The sequence below is a fragment of the Xenopus tropicalis genome, chromosome 3, assembly GCF_000004195.4.
Source record: "Xenopus tropicalis strain Nigerian chromosome 3, UCB_Xtro_10.0, whole genome shotgun sequence".
In the NCBI taxonomy this organism is placed as follows: Eukaryota; Metazoa; Chordata; class Amphibia; order Anura; family Pipidae; genus Xenopus; species Xenopus tropicalis.
In genome coordinates this window covers 44,109,525-44,133,859 of record NC_030679.2, presented here as the reverse complement: position 1 = coordinate 44,133,859, position 24,335 = coordinate 44,109,525, and the positions used below count along the sequence as shown (strand labels likewise).

Genomic DNA, 24,335 nt, shown 5'->3' with positions numbered 1-24,335 from the left:
CAAGCATGAGAGGTTGTGATTCTAAATTGTCTAGGTGTAAACTAAATAAGATAAAATCAGTACTACCTGGAAAGGGAAGTTTGAGAACAAATTTCATGTTGGTTTGTAAAACATGTGAAGTCAATGAATTGACTGTTGTTGGCTCCACCCAGTTTTTCTCACCTTGGACAACAGTCATATAGTAAAAAACACTCTTTTTGGTTTTAATAGTGTCAGAATGGCAGCAATTTAAATTTCCCCATTGAAAGTCAATAAGTGACATCTTATTGGCAGTTAGTGACCCCGCCCACTTTTCTAACCGTGAACTGCAGTTACCCAGTGACTATAGCTGGCCATACATGCACTGATTTTCGGACTGTGTGTGGGCTCCAAATTATCTTCCCATATCATACTATGGTAATCGTCGTTTAGTCAATCCCCCAAGTTAGAAAACTTTGGTCGAATAATGATAAAATGTGAATAGAATTCACTCTCTCAAAAGGTGTCACATTTCAAGTACCATATAATATAGCCATATAAATACTTTATTTTTTACAGTATTGATATGGATATATTATACAGCATTTACAAGGGACACCTTTTGAGTGTATGAGAGATAAGTGAAAGTTAGATTCTATTGGACATTTTGTTACTATATATATTAATTAAATACTAGGTGGCGCTATGTTGCAAAGGATATAAGGAGATCATGTACACTTGATTCTTAGCTTGATAAAGAGCCAATTAGGCCTGTGTTGTGATAATAAAGGCATTTTAATAGTATTTAGAAATGCTGAATGCACCCACTAGCATTTTAAAATAAAACAAATCAAATTTAATAGAGTAAATTTGACTGGCTGTTGGTGGCTCCGCCCACTTATTCTAATATTGACCCACAGTTGACCCTGTGATAAATATTTACAGAATGGAAGCATTTAAACCAATGACTAACTGGTGAAATCTGATTGGCTGTTGGTGGCACCACCCACTTTTTGTTATTTTGAATATCACTCATTCAGTGACAAAATGTACAAAGATTGGGAATCCTGGTGTAAATAGTGTGAGAATGGCAGCTTTTTAAATTTAAACCAATAAAATTTAATGGGTAAATTTGACTGGCTGTTGGTGGCTCCACCCATTTTTCTAACCTTTAACCTAGTCCCCCAGTGACCAACTGTAAAAAGTTTGGGACACTGGCGTTAAACGTGTGAGAATGGCAGCAGTTTAAATTTCCCCATTAAAATCAATTAGATAAATCTGATCTGGTTGTTGGTGGCTCCACCCACTATTTTCAAACTATACTCCTAAGTGTGGGTGGATAGATTTATTTTTATACCTATATATAGGTTTATATGGGAATGTATATACATATGATGGGGGTCATTTGGAGGGGGTGAACTTGTTGCACTTTGTTCAGCCTTGATTATCTATATAACTATGTATTGATCTACCTGCATCTGGTTAAAAAATGCTAATGGTTGTTATGGGTTACTGCAGAGGTGCAAATTTGCCTGTATTAATAAATTAAGCCCCACAGAATGGTGAGCAAACCCTAGGGTTAACTTACTATGCAGGCCATATACAGATATACATTTTGGGTCACTCTGACTAAAGGTGGCCATACAGAGGCCAATTGTAGCAGCCCATAATGGTCCCTTAGACCGATTCGGCTGCTTATTGGCCAGTGTAGGGGCACCAACGACGGGCTTGCCCGACCGACATCTTGCCTGAAATCGGGCTGGGTAGCAGTCGCAGTCGGTTCATGGGCCGCATCAATGAGCCGATGCGGCCCCTGAACCGACTGCAACTGCTACCATCATTTTAATTCGATCTTTTGGCCCCAGGGCCAAAGACAGCATTAGCCTAAATTCGCCCAATATCGCCCACCCGTAGATCTTAACGTGTATGGCCACCTTAAGAGAGGTGCTAATCTAAAAGCCTGGTGTTTCCAGCCTGAAACTGCTGAACTGCTGATAATTAGAAAATTGCAAAAGTGCTCAGAGGGCTGCTAAATTTCCATCTTCCAAGTCTTTTGGGGGGTTTAGTTCCCCTTTAAGTCTAATTTAAGAATGAAGGGCTTTGGTAAGAAATTCAAGCATAGAAACAAAATGCGAGTGTTGGGCCTCAAGCTTGAGCATTTTATTTATCAACAGGTTTTGTCTTGCTGTTAAGACTTTTTTCTATTTCATTTCTTGATCAGGGCACCCCTTATTGCACATTTATAGGCTTGCCCGACTATCGAGGGGTCGGTACCCTCCAAAATGTTCTCTGAAAAATATCGCTGGAATGCTACAATAAACAGGTGCAAGTCAAAACTATTTTTCCACTTTTTTACCCTGCCCCACCATGACAGCTCGCAGATACAGGTCTTTGTACTCTAGAATGTGCCTGCACTTTCCTGATGAACACAGCACTACCTGCATCAGCACAGCTGTATTCATGAAGTGCCAGCTGGCAGAAGCACTCAGGCATTTTCCCTCTTACCTGACCCTTTATCCGGATTTCAAATCCACTTCTAGGTGCAGAGCTCAGCTATGCCTATGATGAAAGTGCTGAATAAATGAGCATTAATGGGACCATAACCATATGCACGGCACCTAAGAGATTTAGTAATAATTACATTTGGGCAATTCTCTTCCTCGAGATCTGGGGACAAGATCCCAAACCTTGCTGAAGACGAACGTTTATTGTGCCGCATATGTGGCACACAAATTGCATCGTAGCTGTTGAATACTTTTATCTAGTATTCAGACATCATTTTTAATAAAACCGGCATTAAACCTATTTTTTCATTCTTTCTTTCTATTCCCAACCCCTTTGAAAAAAAAGTAGAAATGAGGAGGAGGAACTGTGACTCACATCAGTGTGATTCAATTCAGTGACTGTAATTTTCAACCATTGAAACTGAGAGCTTTGATGGGGCTAACCGCTTGCAAGTTCTCATGCATTTCAAGGGTTTGGATATATTGCTTACTTGAGGGCTGGGGTGGTTACTATACTCTCTACAGACTGTATATTGTTATTAAGCCCTTTCACTGTCATAGGAGGAAGGTTATGAAAGTTGATACTTAGAAAGGGGCAGATTTATCGAAATTTGAGTTTAGAGCCTAATATATAAAAAACTGACCCATGTTGGTAACCATGGCTGTGAGCAGTGAGAATTTGTAAGGGATCAGTTTGGAAAAAGTAGTCCTAGAAAGTTATATAAAGCATAAAGGGTAATGTTTTGTATGCTTGTAATGTTTTATGAGGATAACCGCTCCTTCTCTTTTGTTTCGTGGTGGAGCAAATTTACAGATTCTCACCCACAATCTAGCTGATTCTCCCTGTGATAAATGATGCCTACAGGGTGCCCTGCCTTACACTATGTGCAAGGCAGGGTGCAAACACTGTTGCAGTATGACAGTTTTATCACTTTGCATCATTACTTGCATACGAATAAATAGTTGCAGTCCTCAGCACTTCAAAATGGAGTTCACAGACTTAGGTTGTCTCAATGAATACAATGCTGCCTACATTCAGCAGCTCTGTTTTCATCAGTGTCCCCCCTTCTATCCCTTAGCTGTCATTCAGATAAGCCAGAAAGCACAATAGAGCCTTGTAGTTATTGCTTGCCCTATGGCTAGCTGGAGGGACAGGGATGCACTGCACCCATCTACACTCTGCACCTTACTCTAGATTTTTGCATCCCTTAGTGTTTTTGCACTGTCCAGGGTGTCGATAATTTACCCCTTATCTACACCCCAAAGCATATAAAATGAATCAATATCTTTGAACTGTTGTCTGGCGAGTCTAGCCCTATTACTTATTTGTTCCATGTTTGATGCTGCATTGGTGTATGAGGTAGCATTATATAGGCATTATAGGAACTGATAATCTCAGTCGAATCTGCCATTTATGGAAGCTATTCTCAAAATGAAATGCAAATATTGTGACTGTAAATCTCCATGGTTGGTTTCATTCAGCTCAATTCATAGTTTCAGGACTGTACAAAAAAATTGATAAAGTCAAAGACTAACTCATTTTTACTTAGTAGCTATGGAATAAAAACAAAACACAAAAAATAAAACGTATTTGTTTATTCCATAAAGTAGAAGTGACACTAAATTGCATCAGAAACATATAAACGACATATAAACTCTCTAGCAAAATCATAAAATAATTAGGAATTTGTTTCTACAAAAACATACAATTTCATCCCTATAAATAAACAAATCTATATTGTCTTAAATGGAATGTTATCTGCCAATACTTTCTATAATCCATTTCATATTCCCCAGTAACCCCCATAATTGCCCTTGCATATGAAGAAGGACATAAAGCAGCTTCAGTGACTCATACAGGTCACTGAATAACTGCAAGTGCGTAGTGTGTTGTATCTGTTATTTCCCAGGAGTGAAATTATATCAATGTGATTTGAATCACCTGATAGAAAAACCTAAAAATTTGAGGAAAGGAGAACAATGGTGTGACTCATGTATACAATGTACAGGTCACCCCACAGTTAGCTACCTATACCGCATACAAGAGAAAGTACACACAATCCCCCGTATGTAATAAAATGCATTATGTTTACTCAGGAGCAGTAACCCATAGCAACCAATTGGATGTTTCTTTTTAAACAGGTGACCAATAAATGCTACCTGCTGATTGGTTGCTATGGGTTACTGCTCATGGGCAAACTAAGTGCCTTATTACATAACCCAATATAAGTGCTACTTATCAATACCCTACACAGCAGCTCTAGCTTACTATTTGTTATTTATAAATATCACATAAACATACACATATATGTACATGTTGGTGTGGGATCTTTTATTCAAATACCTCTTGTGCAGAATGCTCCAAAACAGGCAGTTCCCAACAAAGTACTGGCTATATCATTCTTACTCTTGGCTATTTCATTCTTAACTCTCACATATAGTCTTGGGGGCACATTTAGCAAATGGCAGCTTATCTCTACTGAATCTTTGTACGCCATATTTATTAGAATTTAATGTAAATTTAATAAAAAAATGAGTTAATCATACTCACATAATGTTTAAGGAAAACTCACAAATCCATTCATGTTGAAGCCATTTGACTTAGCTCCTTCATGCTAACTCATCTATTCTAACAAAATAGATTACATTTTTCATTTAATGTTTTTACTAGATTTTGTGTGTGTCTGGACCTCCAAATTACAGAAAAACTGTTGAAATTCCACACAATAGATCCCATCCCTGTATGTGTGCTTAATAGCAGGTTTTTTAAAATATGGAACTGGGGAATCCAGAAGTATTGACAGCGATTTTATATATATGCCAATTAAAACTTCATTGACTGCCAAGTATTTTTACTGAATTGATGCATTTATTAAACAGTTAGCCAGAACACTGTACTGCTTTACAGAGCATTACACTAAACTCAAACAACCTTTTGAATCTTTAATCCCTAATGCAAATTGCAAGCAGGGATGAATGATTCGGAATGGATGGCTCTTTGTTTTTTTGTATCCTACTGAGCAAGTACTATTATAACAGAGCTTCACCATAAGCTAAATGAACTTAGCCTCAGGAAAAGAATTGCACCTTCCTAAAGTCAAATATACAGGATGTAATTCCATATAATATGATTATGTTTTACATGAATTACAATATATTTTTCTCTTATATAATTAACAATTAACATCACTAACTAGACAAGTCGAAAATGTTATCCACACTGCTCGGGACCAGGGGTTTTCTAGATAAGGGGTCTTTCCATAATTTGGATCACCATACCTTAAGGGCTCTGGCACACGGGGAGATTAGTCGCCCGCGACAAATCTCCCTGTTCGCGGGCAACTAATCTCCCCGAAATGCCATCCCACCGGCGAAAATGTAAATCGCTGGTGGGATGGCATACACGGCGGTGCGATTTCAGTGAAATCGTGAAAGTTTCCTCTTACATTTTGCTTAATATGAAGTCTAGATAACATATCCCATACCTGTATATATATTGCCTTAATAAAACCCCCACTCTAAACACAACTAAAAACAGTAAGAACTACAAGCAAGTAATAATATAGTTATAGTTAACTTTAAATATATTTTTCATCTAAAATATTCTGTATTAAAAATGTGTGAACATTTATCAATATATAATGTTGTACTGGAGCACTGCACTGAAGGGAAGTACAAGGGAAGAATGTGCTAACCAGCAGTACAAATATAAGGACACAGAAAAAAATAGAAATAACCTAAAGTGTTTCTGTTTAGAGTCTATTTTAGGCACAGATGGGTGCAGATTATAGCCCTTATAGCGCTAATTGGCTGGCACAATCTAACCTATTAGGAAAGTTAAGATGAGCAGACGTCTGACAATAAAATGCCCTGTATCACAGTATGTGGCAGCCCATGGGTGCATTGATATACAACCATGGAAATGGACCCTAATTTATCAAGTAAATATTCACAAATTCCAAAATTGATAAATGTGCCTTTAAGAGTTAAAAGCCCAGCGAACCTCTAAGAGTTAAGAGAACAGGCATATTAAGTGTATTGGTTCCAAATAAAGACATTCGTTAAGGCAAACTGTTGCAGGCAAATTGTTTTCCTTGACACATTCAGATGTATACAGACTGCATGAACCTACCATGAAATAACTCTTAGTTCTTACACGAGCACAGCATTCATTCTAATAAAGCAGGGCTCTTACAAAGAAATGATAGCTTACAGCTTTATCCCATATGGAGAGAGGAACAACTCTCTAACCTCAGTGTGGCGCGGTACAAGCTGAACCAGTTTTGTTTCCTGTTTTCCTTTACATGCCTCTTTTTGCTCCATTGCCACTGTGACCTCAAGGGCCTTGCCGGACTACTGTTGTTTGATGTACAAACTATGCTCTTCTAACTACATAAACTTGACTTCTTTTTACAGTTCAAGCACTTTGACGGGTATCTGGGCAGAGTGCAGACATTCCAACACTGTTTGCTATGTGCACTGAGAACAAAGAAATGCAGGCTTTGGCCAAACCTAGGCACTGGTAACCAGTACTAGATTAGTATGCGCCACTGCTCTAGACAAACCCCCTTGCCCACCGCCTCTCCTACTCAACTGACCCTTGCTCAGTACAGTTAGTGGGAGCGCACTGATCATGTAGCAGAGGTATATTACCCCTTTCCCTTAGCTGTGCTAACAGACTAAGCTGCAATGTCTAAGTGTTTAAGTTAACTTTTAGTATGTATTAGAATGTCACATTCCAGCAACTTTGCAACTGGTCTTCATTATTTACTTTTTAATTATTTGCCTTCCTTTTTCTGCCTCTTTCTATGTTTCAAATGGGGGCCACTGAATATATAGAGGTACTTAAGGGTTACGGCCAGATGCATCTGCAGACATGCAAAATAAGCTGCTTGTAGTGAACCTACTGTTCATATGTATATATATATATATATATATATATATATATACATATAATTTTTTACAATATACATATAATTTTTTACAATGGCTGTATTTTAGCACAAATCCATAATTAGATATACAAAGTTAATATTTAGAACTCTACTACTACTCTGCTACGATTAGACTGCCTTCCCACAGATTGTATTAATGCTCTGGCTAATGAGATAGGGTGCCTGGCCCTTTCAACAATCCAGATGTAGAACAAAGAGGAATATAGAACTGAGGCATAGAAAGGGTCAAAGCTGGCACTTTCTGGTAGTGAGGTGGTTAGTGGGACACTGATGTTAGAATTGCACAGACTTCTCCGCATCAACCCTTCCTAAAAAAGTTGCGACACCAAACAAAAATAGATTTATATAGACTCCATGGCTATAAAATACTATGGATTGCACATATTTGTATACTTTCGTTTGTCAAGATCAAAACTTACCTTTCTATAAATTTAAGGCAGAAAAATTTTGACACATGGCTGTGACTCTTAAAGGACATGTAAACCTCACACACAAAAATTTAATCAGTGAACAGCCTCTTTGAAATCTTTCAATAGCTGCCACACTGGTTGTCCAGAGGTTGCAGTGTCCCCTTTATCAGTTAGATTTCCTTCTCCTCCTGTAACCCACTCAGCCCCCTCCCTCAATAATTTGCTTTGGCTGTTGGCTTGTGGGCATGCTCAGTTGTTCTAAGTTCAGATTACTAAACATGCCCTCCAGTCTAGCAGCCAGTAAAGTGATGGCCTTACTGGTTCCCATAGAAACTCAGCTCTCAGCTTTACCATTACAGTGCTCAAACAAAGCAGAACTTTTATCAATGACAGTTGTGCATGTGTGAGCCTGTATTCTTGATAAAATGTATGCTGAATAAGGGTCTGTGTGTGTGTATGCTGTTTTTTAACTATATCTGATTATGTATCAGAGGAAAAAGGGCCACCAGGTGAAAGCTGCTATTTGCTTTAGGAAAATGTGATGGTGCTGGCAAATGGAGCGGATATATGCAGTACAATGATGTCATTTGGGTGGGGGAGACGTGCCCAACTGTTATACATTGTAGGCAAATGCAGGCATTACATGTCCTTTAAGAATGATAGGATGTCTCGTTCAACAGGCACAGTTACAAAAAAGTATTGCACTCGGAATAAAGGCTATTATAAAAATTCTGCTTCATGTATATACACACAGACACAGGTATAGAAATCTGCAATAACTATCATGTCAGGGTCTCCCTGAGGTGCCCATATGGAATTTAGAAGAGCACCAGTGCAAGATTAATATAAAGAACATTGACCCAAGCAACCAAATACATTTAAGGGACTGATTTATCAAAGATCAAGGTCTGCTGCTGAATGAGATTTTTTTTTTATATTCAGCAATTTTTCCTGACAATTTTTCAACCATAAAATATGTCAGCTTAAAGCTACAGAAATCCATTCAAACCAATGGATGTTTCAGGGTTTGTCCCTTCATTTCTCTCAAGAGACTAACAGCAAAGAAGCTTACAAATTCCCCATGACATACCTGAGAAAATCCAAATGATGATAAATCTCCCCTTATATGTATTCTAATAGTATCATGCAAACAATGAATACAAAAATATTAATGCTCTAAATTTCTGCTGTGCACAGTACTAAGGATAAAATTATTATTCAAAAAGCCAAGAAATATGATTTTATGTGCACTATTCTATTAAAAAAAACACCCTGGCAAAACTCTGTTCTTTTTTCCTTCATGTGACGTCATTGCTGACTTGTATGCACTGGCGTAAATCTGATTATATTCTGCCGTCTTCCATATATTCCCATTCTGTTTGAGACAGAAGAATTGCACTAATGCAGACTTCAGAGCTAATAGCTTTGCATTAGACTAGGATACATATAATTATGTAAAGATAAGGGAATCATTTCTGGCTTCTTTCCTAAAATTTCTCAGGGAAACAATGGAAAATTTCAGATTTGGTGCAAATATAGGCAGAATTACAGAAACCTGCTGTTTGCCAGCTGTTCTGTAACTGCAGCTTTTAATATGGCTATTCAGATGCTTTTTTTCCCCAAATGAATAAGCCTACAATCCTCTAAAACTATTAACACAATTCTAAGGTAATGCAAAATTAGCACATTTGTATTACTGATGCCCAGAATCACAAAGGGAAAATAAGACTTTTTAATTATACGTATAAGGCACATATTGTATGCTTATAATTACTACTTTTATAGGTAAAATGAAACCAGAGACACTCATTATAAGCACCCATTCTACAGTCAATACCCTACTCCTTATTTTGCCCCAGTCAGTAGCTTCCACTCTAATTTCCCACAAACATATAGCAAAAAGAGAAAAGCGGACGGGAATGTCCACTGAGATTTGCGACAGTTACAACCCTGGGAGGTTTAGCTCTTTTTTGGAATGTTCTGTATGACAGAAACACTTTTTCACCCACATATTCCACAAATCGCCATTTAGCCAAGAACCCCTAAAACACATTTTCTGGATTGTTTGACTAGATCTCTGCAAATATGCACAACATTACTTATAACTTAGCTATACAGCAGAGCCATTTAAATGGGCATCGCTTTGCTGTTGGACATAAAGTGCAAATTGGACAGCTTGGTGGACACTGTGGAACATCACAGTATTTTCTTCCCTTTTAAAGAAGTCCCCATTGCGAAGGGAATTTTTTACTGTTACATTGCACTGAGCAAGCAACAGCTGAATACCAATATCACTGTAGTCTTTCAGAACCTCTTTCAAGGTGTTCATTCCGGCTGTGTCTATGAACTGAATGGCGCCACAGTCAATGATCAGGGTATGCACTGGTTGTTGCTCTTTGTAGAGACATTCTGTAGTTTTTATTTCCATGCTGCCATCTTGTCTGTTTAATTTCTCTATCTTCTTAGCCTTCTTTCTTTTAGCTGTTGCCACTGACACTGGGTCAACACCAGAGTATTTGTACAAGGTCATCTTAAAGTGCTGCTTGTTTACATAATATATAGGGGCTTCAAAATGAAAAATTTTGATGCCTTGTGGGATGTTAAGGTTTTTGTAGGCATTCATTGATTCATAGACCTCTGTATTGTCCACCTGACCAAGCAGAGTTGACACAGGCTTCTGAGATCTTACGATGACACAAAACATGGAAAATGCAATACCTATCAGCAGACCAAGCTCAGTGCTGATCAAAGCTGAAGAAAACATGGTAACTAACCAGATAGTTGTATCGACTTTGTTAACCTTCCACATTTTGGGTAAATCCAGAAACTTTCTAAGTGCGCCTCTTAAATTCACGATGGTTATAACCCCAAGGACGCATTTTTGTAGTGAAAAAAACAGAGGTGCAATTACCAGAAGTACCAGTAACAGTACCAAGGATGTCATGATGCCTGAAACCTGGGTTTTGCACCCTGTGGACTCTTTCACAAGTGTTTTTGCTAGAGCTGCACTTGTTGTGAAGCAGTGAAAAAAGGCTGGAATGATGTTGCAAAATCCAATGGCATACATCTCCTGATTGGCCTTAACCTCGTACCCATGTTTCTTGGCAAACATCTCGGACAGAGAGACTGTGATTGCAAACCCAATAATAGCGATAGATAAAGCAGGTAAAGCAATGCTGGGAATTAAGCTCCAGTCTGGTGATTTTGGCATTAAAAACCCAGTAGGTATAGTTCCCGCTATACTGGAGCCATAATTTTCTTTCAGGTGCCCAAAATGTGATGCAAGTGTTGCAGCCACAACTACGAGTAGTTCAATGGGAATTGGAGCTTTGAGTTTAGATTTATAGCACTCATTGAGTTCTTTGGCTGGAATGAGAACAAGAAGGCACAGAATGCTGGTGACCAGATCACAAATATTGGTCAGGTGAATGTTTTGGAAGATGTAAATCCAGGTGTAGATCAATGAGCCAATCCCATTGGCGCGAGGTATACTTATACCTAAGAGGTATTTCACTTGTGAAGTTAGAATGGTGAAAGATGCTCCTGTTGCAAATCCACTGAGTAACGAATCAGAAAGGTACACTGAAACAAAACCAACCTGAAGAAACCCCATTGCAAGCTGCAAAATAAAAAAAAAAAGAGCACAAATAAGAATTATTGAATATCCATATTCACTTTTACTTACACAATTACATGAAAATTAACCAATAAACTCACATGTAATGAAATCACGCCTGTAACATTTATAACAAAGTCATTAAAGGGGACCTGTCACCCAGACATAAAAAGCTGTATAATAAAAGTACTTTTCAAATGAATCATGAAACCCACATTTTTTTATTAAAACATCCATACCCATTATAAAGGCATTTAAAATCCCAACTGTCAATCATAAAATGCCTCCCCCTCCTCTATGCCTCAGGCATGAAAACGGGGGCAGGCTATTTCTTTTGCTTTCCATTCAGAACTCCTTAGCTGTCGCTGCTCACTTTCCCCTGCCTTCTAACCACCTAATTGTGTAGTCAGTGCATAGGCATGGGCCTGGTCCTCCATTTTATCACATAAACAAGAAATTTCTCATTATATTAGGGATGCACCGAATCCGGGATTCAGTTCGGTATTCAGCCAAGATTCGGCCTCTTTCAGCAGATTCGGATTTAACCGAATTCCTGGTCCTGGCTGAACTGAATCCGAATCCTTAAAATCAGGTGACTTTTCATCACATAAAACGGAACGGTTCTTTTTCACCCTCTGTGCCTTCATTTGCAAATGCAAATTAGGATTTGGATTGGTATTCGCCTAAAACTTTCACAAATGATTTGGGGTTTGGCTGAATCCCAAAACAGTGTATTTGGTGCATCCCTGCATTACACAAAGGTTGTCGTAATAACAGTGCCCACAAAATGGCAGCTGCCTGCTTGCTGTGATTGTGTCGTTCCAAGACTGAAGAAAACAAGATTTATATTATTTATATAGTGTAAGTGAAGTTTATTTTGCTTGACAAACACAATAGAAATACATTTGAAATTGTTTCTTAGGGTGCCCTTTAACGTGCCCTTTAAATACTGTACACGTGCAGCTACTAAACATGTATATATTTAACAGGCTTCATAGAAAAAAAATACACAACCACTAAAATTCTGGGTGGAACTGGTACAGTTTTTCTTGTTGATGACCCTGCATTGCCTCTTTCTGTTTTTGAAAGTTCCTATTTGACGTATTTTGTCACTTAGGAATGTTCCTGATTGCTGAAATGCAGTTTGGGCAGATCATGGTCAAGTGCATATGTAAACCAGGGTCCCTGAAATCCTGTAGTATATAGCAAACATACTACACAATAGAGTTGCATAACCTGCAATATCTATGAAGTACTATGTACTACCTACTGTAAAATATAGAGATATTTTTGGTTGCAAAGCTGCATAGCCATATAAAGGTGCTGTTAAACACAACATTTTTCTTGAACCAACAAACGTAATTTTTTTTAGCTGTAATGTTACTGTGCAGGATCTCTGTGCATTGTGCCTGATACTAAGCTTCAGAAGGAGCCAGCACTACACATTAGAACTGCTTTCAGGAAACCTATTGTTTCTCCTACTCCCATGTAACTGGAGGAGTCATGAGCCAGACTTGGATTTTTTACTATTGAGTACTATTCTGATGTCTACCACTTTTAGAAATACAGATGTCAGAGAGCTGCTATCTTGCTACCTTCCCATAGTTCTGCTGATCGGCTTCAGGGGGACGGGGGAATGAAGAACATGGCTAGCCACATTTGAAATTTAAAAATGAAATATAAAAAACCTGTTTCCTCTTTTAAAAAATTGATTTTAAAGCAGGATTTCGATTGAGAAGCTCTATTAACTGATGCCTTTTGAAAAAAACATATTTTCCAGTGAAAGAATCCCTTTAAAACCTTTGTCAATTAAAAACACTCTATATATTTTACAATATACGTAAAACGTACGTATATATTTGTACGATCCAATGTAATTTTGATATATATTTATAGGTATAAAATACATAAAGCCAAAGCAAATGTGTCATTATGAATTGTTTGAATTGTTATGCATTATACTAAAGCTGCATTAATTTTATTTACAGACAAAAGGTCCCAGTGCTCTATTTGTGTCATACTTTATTTTGTGACTCCTGAAATATGTGCAGTTTCGTTTGGTGTCTGTGTCTCTTTGGCTTCACCTTGTGGCCTAACACGGTATTATAAGAAAAGGCCTTTAGCTAAGAATGGGCCTTTTTTCTTTACAAGTTGAAACTGGAAATGAAAGCATTATAAGTGTGTTAATAATATTAAATACCAGAGCTGTTTTTAGGAGCAACACTAAGTCACAATGAGCAACTAATTACTTTTACTATCACCTGATTTGCTAAACACTGAATATAAATGTATACAGTTGCATATAAATACATTTCCATTTCTTTGTCTCTATATGCAGTTTCCAGTTATTGAAGGGGCTATCTCTCCTACCATTTCTACACATTTGGCAGTCACTGTTCAGTGAAACAAGGTTATACCCTTAAAAAAGGTGGGGCAAAAATGTGAGTTATAATGGTAGCATGCTGGGGGAAGTATTTATTTTGTGTGGAAAACAACTATATATTTATAGTAGGCACTGGCAGTCAGTGGCTAATAAAACTAATTAAATACCCTTGTATAAATTAAGATTTAGATTTGAGGAACCTACACTTTTACTTGAGGCAGTGAAATTTTTTTTTTCATGGTGAGGCCAGTCATACTGTGATAGAAGATTCCATAACTGTCTATTAGGGGGCTTAGGATGACTTCTCGAAGAGATGTAATATCTAGGGCTACGGTCAAGATTTATAGATCATTTATTGTATGAATATATGTACTTTGGATCGTTTGGAGGGGCTAAACTTGATGCTCAGTTTTTTCAATCCAAAGTAACTATTCTGTAGGCAAACACACTGATAAAAAAAGTATTAAATGACAAGGTGATATCCCTTTAATTCCCTTACCCTGTGATGGTAATGTCATAATTTAATAAGGGGCTCAAAAGCTACAATTAGGGTTCTAAGCACAAAGTATTTTGTAAAGATCAATTGTTTCCTGACATTCAAAGCACTGACATTTGGCTTGTCCCCCAAAATTCATAGCATGTGCTAATAGTGACTTGATTAACAGAGAATAACATTATCTGCTGTAAATTTGGTAAGAAGAAACCTATCTGGTACCTTGAAAGCGGCAGAGATTTCTTCACACACTGGGGCACGTAGAGTAGAGCTGTGTATAGTCTTTGTAACTGCAGTAAGTATTATACAACCCCTCTTCCATAAACAAACCCAAACTGCCTTCCTCTGGATCAACTAGCAGTTGGCAGGTTATATATAGGCATTAAGGTTGAACTTGATGGACATATGTCTTTTTTCACCCTAACGTGCTATGTTACTATGTAGATTTTACCATATGTTTCCCTTCAATGGCATGGCAAGGCACTATGAAAATAAACATTTCACAGGATCAACAATGATTTTATGTAAACTGCTTTGCTAATAAGCTAAGGTTACCAGCTATTGTGAAAATTGAGGGTCTAATAAATGCATTTAGCAGGGCTGCATTAAATGAAATTGCAAACTGCAGCCCTTCTAGCTGGATTTTCTAGACGCGCCCCTACATTTTCAAGTGATCTAGTCACCCTATTATTAAGTCCTAAAATTAAACTTTCTTCAAATAGTTCATAACTCAAGCAGTTGTCCTGGTGTACTGTGCACTGGTGAGTTAGCAGCAGCTGTGTGGTTTTCATTTTAGCAAAAGGCAGGCAATACATATTAGTAAATCAGGGCCCAGGGACAAAACTATGACGCAGCACCCTGTAATCCCTTCTATTTCTTTACTATCCAGTCTTTCCATAAAGTGCAATTATAGCTAGGTCATATAATGTTATATCCACATGAAATGTAATTTTCCAGTAAAAAAGGAAATTTTTGTTTTTGCCACTAACATTTTTAGAACTGGAGCCTACAGGTAATCAGAAAATTCAAAATATGCTCAATAGAGGGCAGTATGCTGGTTCCCAGCAAGTCATGAGTGTGACGCTTTAACGGTTTTTATCACTAGCAAAAATAAGTTGTTCTTTGCCCAAAGTACATTATAAGCACTTAATAGGTTTATGGACTATACAGCACAATTGCCTGTGATCAGATTTTGTGGTTCAGATTCTGATCTTGGCCTGCAACACCACGCAGTAGCACGAGATACTGCCACTTTGCAGAGCGATTTGACAAAACTGGAAAACTGAGCAGCAAACTGGAAAATGAGGTTCAATGCTGAAAAGTGCAAAGTTATGCACTTTGGTAGAAATAATATAAATGAGAGTTATACTCCAAATGATTGTGTGTTGGGGGGATCCGTAACTGACAAAGATCTGGGGATTTTTGTAGATAACAAGTTGTCTAATTCCAGGCAATGTCATTCAGTGGCTACTAAAGCAAATAAAGTGCTGTCTTGTATAAAATGGGCATTGACTCAAGGGACATAATTTTTCCTCTTTATAGATCTCTGGTAAGGCCTCACCTTGAGTATGCAGTGCAGTTTTGGGCTCCAGTCCTTAAGAAGGATATTAATGAGCTGGAGAGAGTACTGAGACGTGCAACTAAACGGGAACTTTAAAGCAGTTTAGGTGTTTTTTCACAGAGAGGGCAGTGAGGTTGTAGAATACCCTTTCTAGCGATGTTAATGCCTTTATGAGGGGCTTAGATGAGTTCATGAACAAGCATAGTATCCAAGGCTATTGTGATACTAATATCTACAGTTAGTATTGGTGTTGGTATATATGGTTTATGTGGTCAGTATAAGTTAGTGTGTGCTGGTTTTACTTGGAAGGGTTGAACCCTATGTAATTATATAAAGGGAAAGAACCCTGTGAGTATGTTAACGGAGAACTAAGCCCCAAATCACTGGATACCAATTTGATAGACACTTCTTGCTAACCTCCTCACTGACCCTTGTTATGGTATTAGATTCCTGAGAATGGGGTCCTCATGTGTGGTCAAACTGAGCAAAGATCCACTTGTTTAGCGACCTAAACAAGTAAGGATATCTTTCCTAGTATGGCAGCATCACTGGTTCAGGACATAAGCTTGCTTGTCTTTCTTGTAGGTAAAGGAAAATGTCTAACCTTCTTACATATTTAGCAGGCAGGTCTAAAATAAAAATAGTAGTAGTGTGCAAGGCTTCACCTACCTGATAGACTCCAGCCATAAAAGTAACAGTGGCTCCAACTGTGATGGCATAACAGCTTCTGTCACAGGTCATGGCCACTGTATGATTGTGATCAAATGGGCTGTGTGTGCTATTTTCATGTAGTGCATCGAGCACTGCCATCTGCCCTTTGTGGCTGTCCAGACTGTCATATCCAGCAACTTGCAGTTCTCTATCCACCACCTCACCCACCATCAAGCACAGCACTCCAAATATCCCAACATGGATATGTCTAGAGGTTCCCATAAGGAAATAAATAATGCAAGCAAAAAATGAAGTGTAAAGGCCAAAGATTGGCTCCTGTCCTGCTAAAAGAGAATAGGCGATTGACTGCGGCACCAAAAGTATTGCCACAATAAGTCCAGACATCATGTCCCCCAGGAGGTATTCTTTCAGATTGTAGGAGGGCAGCCATTGTAGCACAGGGAAGAAGCTGAGCAGCAACTCCTTGGCTCTCCCAGAAGAGCAGCAGCACGTCTTCCTTATTTTCTCAGCTAGGCGCCTCTTTAGCCTTATGGGCTTTTTCTCCTTTTCTTCCAAATATATAGTACCGGGGGGATAGGAGCAACTGTAAACGGCTTTGGTGTCTTCATTGCTTTCTGTGTCCATATTTATTGATGGGTATTACCTAATAAATGGAAAAATACATACATATAACTTTATTAACTACCACAGGAAAGCCATTAAAGGGGTAATTCACAACTTTTTAACTGGTCTTTGTTTTTTATTCTTTACAGTTTTTAAATTATTTGCATTTTTCTTTTGACTCTTTCCAATGGGGGGCCACTGATCCCAGAGTTCATAGACTATTGTTCTGTGCTACAATTTGATTGTTACTTTTTATTACTTATCTTTCTATTTAGGCCTCTCCTATTCATATTCCAATCTCTTAATCACACCACTGCTTGGTTGCTAGGGTAATGTGGACCACAGCAACCAGATAGCTGAAATTCCAAATTGGAGAGCTTCTGAACCAAAAGTTAAAACCACACAAAATAAAAAGTGACAATTGTCTCAGAAAAGCACTGCCCCCATGAATGCTACATTGATATAACCTGTATGCATACTGTACTGCCAACTTGCATGAATACCATCCTCTAGGAAGGCAACACCTGTACTAAACCTTAAGGTGGCCATACACGGGCCGACTGTGGCTGCCGATATCGGTCCCTTAGACCGGGCCTGCCTGACCGACATTTGGCCTAATAGCGGTCAGATATCGATTAGGCAGGTTAAAAAATTTAGTCGAACGACTGCGCCTATTACCAGCTTTTTAATTTGTTTGAATTAGACCGAATTTGCCTAAATTCACCCGATAACGCCTACACGTAGGTGATCTTAATGTGTATGGCCACCTTAAGATAGTGAATAACTAAGTAACTGTAGAACTCCATGACCATATAAAAGCACAAGGCTGAGGCTGAGTACTTTTATTCATCTCATGGAACCTCAAGGTGATTCCTAACATGCCCACAGTTTATATCTTATAATAGAAAAGTTTCATGGGATACAAGTCTTATTACTAGGGTCAAGTTATAACAGAGGACAGCATTAAGCACTGTTAATAAGAATATTTTTTAAACAGAGGATTATATAATAACATAAATAGTTTCTGGGTATTATATGAGAGAAATGTATGAATGCCTGGCTACAGTATAACTGAGAGCAGGGCAGGCTGAGAATGAACATTACTACAAGCAGCCTGTAGAACATAACATAACCACCTGTTTGATGCAAGACGTGCCACCACCTGCTAAATATAAAACATCAACTTGCCAGTTATAGAATACAGAACATGTTACTACCTGCATGAAAAGCACACACAGAATAAAATTTTAGGATGTATAAATGAACACTATCATGCAAAGCATAATAGTTCAGCCTTGACTGATACATATATAATGTTATCAGCCTGTATAAACCATACTCATATCAAACATTAACAACCTGCCTTAAGAAATCGCACACTGACCCCTATTGTAATATAACTAATGAATGGCACACTGATGCCTATCATGTTACTAATGATTGGCACATTGGCACCTATCAGAATATTTCTAATGAATGGCACACTGATACAGAACATAATATTACCAAGTTGTATGAATGGCACACAGATAAAAACATAATATTACCAACCTGTATGAATGGCACACTGATACAGAACATATTACCAACCTGTATGAATGGCACACTGATACAGAACATATTACCAACCTGTATGAATGGCACACTGATACAGAACATATTACCAACCTATATGAATGGCACACTGATACAGAACATAATATTACCAACCTGTATGAATGGCACACTGATACAGAACATATTACCAACCTGTATGAATGGCACACTGATACAGAACATAACATTACCAACCTGTATGAATGGCACACTGATACAGAACATATTACCAACCTGTATGAATGGCACACTGATACAGAACATAATATTACCAACCTGTATGAATGGCACACTGATACAGAACATATTACCAACCTGTATGAATGGCACACTGATACAGAACATAATATTACCAACCTGTATGAATGGCACACTGATACAGAACATATTACCAACCTGTATGAATGGCACACTGATACAGAACATAATATTACCAACCTGTATGAATGGCACACTGATACAGAACATAATATTACCAACCTGTATGAATGGCACACTGATACAGAACATAATATTACCAACCTGTATGAATGGCACACTGATACAAACATAATATTACCAACCTGTATGAATGGCACACTGATACAAACATAATATTACCAACCTGTATGAATGGCACACAGATAAAAACATAATATTACCAACCTGTATGAATGGCACACTGATACAGAATATGATATTACCCACCTGTATGAATGGCACACTGATACAGAATATGATATTACCCACCTGTATGAATGGCACACTGATACAGAACATAATATTACCCACCTGTATGAGTGGCACACTGATGCAGAATATGATATTACCCACCTGTATGAATGTCACACTGATACAGAACATATTACCAACCTGTATGAATGGCACACTAATACAGAACATATTACCAACCTGTATGAATGGCACACTGATACAGAACATGATATGAATAATACACATAAGAATAATACACTGGTACAATAACTAGCCCAGCTGTAACACTGAGAAGTTAAGTTATGTTGCTGGACTGAAACTTTATTGTGAATAATTCAGTGATCACTCTGCACTGTCAAATACTTTTTTATACCTGTCAGGGGGCGCTGAGAGTTACAGTTCTGTCACAGACGTCACTTACCCCCATGTCAGCATTCACAAATAAGCATCCATTTCTGACACTTTAAAGTAGTAACCTTATGGCACCACTAGGCGTAATATGAGAAAGAGTGGGACCGGATCATTGCTGTTTCCCCAGTTACATGAAGTTTAGGTCTCATCTTCCTCCCAGCCCTACCAGCTAAAGGCTCAGGATGTTGCAAGTTGAAGTTCAAGAGCAACACATGGGCAGCAAGTATATAAGTGCAGAGAGAGAGCAACGTGTGCTTGGGGGAATAGGTAAGAAAAGAACAGACCTGAGTGCTGAATGCGACCCGTCTGTGCGCTGCTACCGTTTCTCCAGCCACACTGTCACTTTCTCTCCCGGCGGCTCCTATTAGTTACCCAGTCAGTCAGTTCCTCCGGTACTGAAGTTCTAGCTCCGCCCCTTGCTCTCAGGCCTAAACTGACTGTCAGTGAAGGGAGGGGAACTGAGCACAAACGTAACATTCATACATACAGGGAAGGAGCTGTGAATGAACATAACAGCAGAGCTACAAATTATGTCACGTATCTGGCCAGGCTATTATTACCACAACCTTGCTAAACTGGCAATATATGACCCACATTTTACAGCAAGAGGAGTCCCCTAGAATTAAAATGGAAGGGGCTATTATGAAAACTATAGGAGCTTTCGGAAACATTCAGTACCAAAGTGGGGTTTTTTTGCAGAGAAGTGAGAGAAGGGTCATGCCACAGACGCCATGTCAGCTGTAAGGCTTTTCATTGTGAAAGGGGTTTGTAAGCAGCTAAATGTAGGAGCTGCCAGCTTATCTGCTTTGTGGCATTAGCCTCAGCTGTACTTTGTGAGGGGGTTGGTACTAACATCATACCAGTCAGGGGTGAGTGTTTCCTCTTACTCTCATGCGAACTGAGCCTGGGGAGTGGGTGCTAGAGTTCTTGTATGGTGGGCTAGGGCCCCTGTATTCTTATATAATCCAGCCCTAGGCCTTAACCATCCAGCATAAACATGGCCTGGAAATCTCTGGCAAGTGTTGGGCATTATTCAGTGGCACAGTGCCAGCATCCTCCTCATTAGCAAAAATAAATTGCTAACAACAAGCGAAAACTTAATAAGGACAGTAAAGTGAATGAAAACAGTAAGTTTATTATTTATGCTGAATTTATGACATAACACTGACTCATTATTCTCCATAATAGTGTAAAGCTGCCCATACACAGATTTGTCCCCTTCAGGGTGAGTTGTCATCTTATCTTAAAAGTGGAAGGAAGGACATCGAGCACACTTCGGACACAAGGAATCCGTTAAAATTCTGTACTTTATTTCATCATGTTTAAAAACAAAAGTGTGCCTGACGCGTTTCGTGCGTTAGGCCATGCCTATGAATAAGTGCTCCTAACGCACGAAACGCGTCAGGCACACTTTTGTTTTTAAACATGATGAAATAAAGTACAGAATTTTAACGGATTCCTTGTGTCCGAAGTGTGCTCGATGTCCTTCCTTCCACTTTGAAGTTATTCCTCCTCAGCTGCGGGTTCGGGGCTGTGAGCACCCGGACCATTGCCGGACTTTGGTGAGCATGCTGTTTCTCAGACTTTAAACTACATAAGAGATAGACTCTAAAACTTGAGCGGCAGGCCCGGGGTTTAAACACCCGGGCCTCATCGAACCACGTGGTACTTATAGTTTGTTAGTTTATTATATCTTTTTCATGTTCTCATTTATTTGTTCATTACTTATTTATATTGTTTCTGAGGAATTTTTGTTTCGCTTCAGGGTTTCCCTTAGAGCGATCTTTTTTCTTTTCTTTTTTGCACATAGCAGCTGTTTCTAAGTCATCTTATCTTACCCAAACAATAATCTGGTCAATAAATGAAAAATATTTATATATTAAGATACTCAATATGATTTGAGTAAATCAATCAAGAACTTGGAATTGTTTTTCTTAATGAAAATTGCTCTATTTCAGAATTTATTGGATAACTGGTTTCTATATAATACATCCCAGTTTTTAAAGGGCTGTCTGATTCAAAACTTTCTGTTTTGACATTGAGAACATTGAACAGAAATCCAGGCAATTTCATCTATTCTAAGTGATGCCCTGCCCTGCATAACCCCACCCAACATTGTGCCTGCCCCTGACATCATTATGTCCTCCCCCAGAATTATTGCCCTGCCCCTGATGTCATCATGTTGCATGTAGGTGCCCAAACTGGGCAAATATCCACTTATCAGGTGACAGAACTAATGGATCTTTATATGTATGACCATCTTAACGGTTGTTGCGGCTGTTGCTACCATCCAACTACTTTACTGCCCTGGTCATAAAAATGATGCTAGGTAAGAAAAAGGTAAAAGGTGGCTACCGTAGAGGAAACCTACTGACTAACAGCAGTATATAGTAAGCCCACTATTCTCTAAGCAAAAGTTTTCGCAGAATCTTTTAAATAACAATGCACGAAGAGAAATCCAGGGCCTTGAAAGCAAACAAACTATGACACGTATAGTGCCGTATTCTACCATAACATAAACACACCCTTGTTGATTACAACAAATACAGACCCTTGTTAAAGATTGAGGTATATCAAATTTTAATGGAATGTCACTGGTTTTGTTGAATATTCCTAATTTTCTATTCAAATCTTTGTAATAGAAGAGCTAGAAGGAGACCTTGACATTCTCTGTTCCTGTGTGCCCAAGGACAACTACTAATGCATTTTTAGCTGGGTCCCTGGCACCCTACGCATGTGGCCCGCGGGCCGCCAGTTGGACAGCCCTGATCTAAAGTATAGTAATATTATTTGGGGCCTGAAACTCAGCAATTTTGTCCCACTGTGTAAGTATCCTGTGCGGTTGAGATGACAAAGAATCTCAGATAGTTACGCAGGCACAGATTGGCAATCTGCATTTTGGCAAATACCGGAGGAGCTGCTGTAAGATGCCATAGATTGTCATTGTTTATTGGGCTGGTGGGGGCTTTCTTGGCCTCTTGCACTTGAAATGCCAGGGTCTATTTTTAATCCCAGTTCAAACCTGTAGTTACACCCATTGGAACACCTGCATTACCTGAATGAATTCAACAGTCTAACCAATTTTATTTTACTGGAGTCACATGGGCAACAAAAGACTAAAAATGTTCCCAGGAGTATGTATGGCTAGTGGGGTGCCAGGGGCACATCAGAGCTATATCTGTCAGTGTAAGCCAGATGCCTTTTTAGCCTTCAGAAAGGTCTGTTGACTTTTTAAATGCATCTTTGTTGCTGCAACGCTTATATATCCCAGCAGGAAAAATATTATATTTTTTGCTATCCCATTATTATGGTGTAGACAGCACAATTCTAAGGCAAATTGCACTTCAAGTTTTAATTCTTGAAGCTTTTAAAATATTTACCTTTTTTAATTTTATCTGGCTGCAAAAGCTTAATTAAATAGGTTTGCTATGGGTCCTTTAAAATGAACGCTTACTTTAAGGCTAGTGCCACACAAAGTGGATTTTTGGCCTGTGGCTCAATGCAGGCTAAAAACCAACCCCTATGCTTCTAACTGCTTTCTGATGTGCCTGCATCCGGAGCCACAGCTTCAGTCCAGGTGAAGGCACACAGAGCGGATTTCGGCACCAAAATGCATACTTGAGCATTTCCATGAAGAAATCCCCTCCATGTGCTTGCACCCAGAATGGCCAGTGGCTGCCAGTGCAGGTATATGAGAAAAAAGCAAAGAGTGTAGGGGCTGATTCTCCCAACGCTACGGATAAATGAAGACCAAAAATTCACCTGGGCATTAGCCTAAGATTAACATTTGATTTGACATAAAATTTAAAATGCTTTGACCCATCCATAAATCAGACTGACAAGAACCTGCGCTAAATGATTATATATCATGGTTTATTGTTATATTGACCTTATTGCATATTTTTAATTCCCTCCATCTCTGGATGACATATTCATTTTGTCCGTGTTTTGGTACATAGTTTGGGGGGGGGGGGGGTAAATGTGTTTATAGTACCTCTTTGTGTACAACAGGGAGTGTGAGGTATTGTCTAGCTTTTCAGCTTGAAGTATTGTATAAGGGGTTGTTCTGAGCCTTTGTGTACAAAGACTAGTGACGTGAAGTTCCGTGTTTGTGCAGCAGTGATTTTGCAAAGAGAATGAACTGCAGTGACCAGGGTTCACTGAGGTGAAATGACCCATAGGCAAACAATGAAATGTACCCTTGTATAAAAATAAGTAACAAATTTATGTTAACATCAGTTACAATGTGGAGTGCTTCACTGTGCTTTCACAAGTTATTAGTATAAAGATAAATTGAAGTAACCCAAACATATAAGCCTATGTGTGGCAAAGCTTTGGATCAAATATGGGCTTGGTGCCAGCTTCCCTGAAATGCTGATTTTTCTCCATAGCACACTATAAAAATCTGCAAGCCAGACATTAAGATTGATACCCTATTTCAACAATACCCTCGGTTCATTGTTCACACAGGATAGCGGCC

General features: G+C 38.7%; 1 protein-coding gene across 1 annotated transcript; it reads right to left on the bottom strand.

The window, feature by feature from the left end:
* Positions 1-8,408: 8,408 nt before the first annotated feature.
* Positions 8,409-20,282, bottom strand: slc26a2 (solute carrier family 26 member 2). The gene is made up of 3 exons (XM_002943149.5): positions 20,140-20,282; positions 16,550-17,195; positions 8,409-11,446 (listed from the first exon to the last, which is right to left on the bottom strand). Exons 2-3 carry the CDS (start codon positions 17,174-17,176, stop codon positions 9,938-9,940), a joined length of 2,136 nt encoding a protein of 711 aa, XP_002943195.1. The 5' UTR covers positions 17,177-17,195; positions 20,140-20,282; the 3' UTR covers positions 8,409-9,937.
* Positions 20,283-24,335: the final 4,053 nt, after the last annotated feature.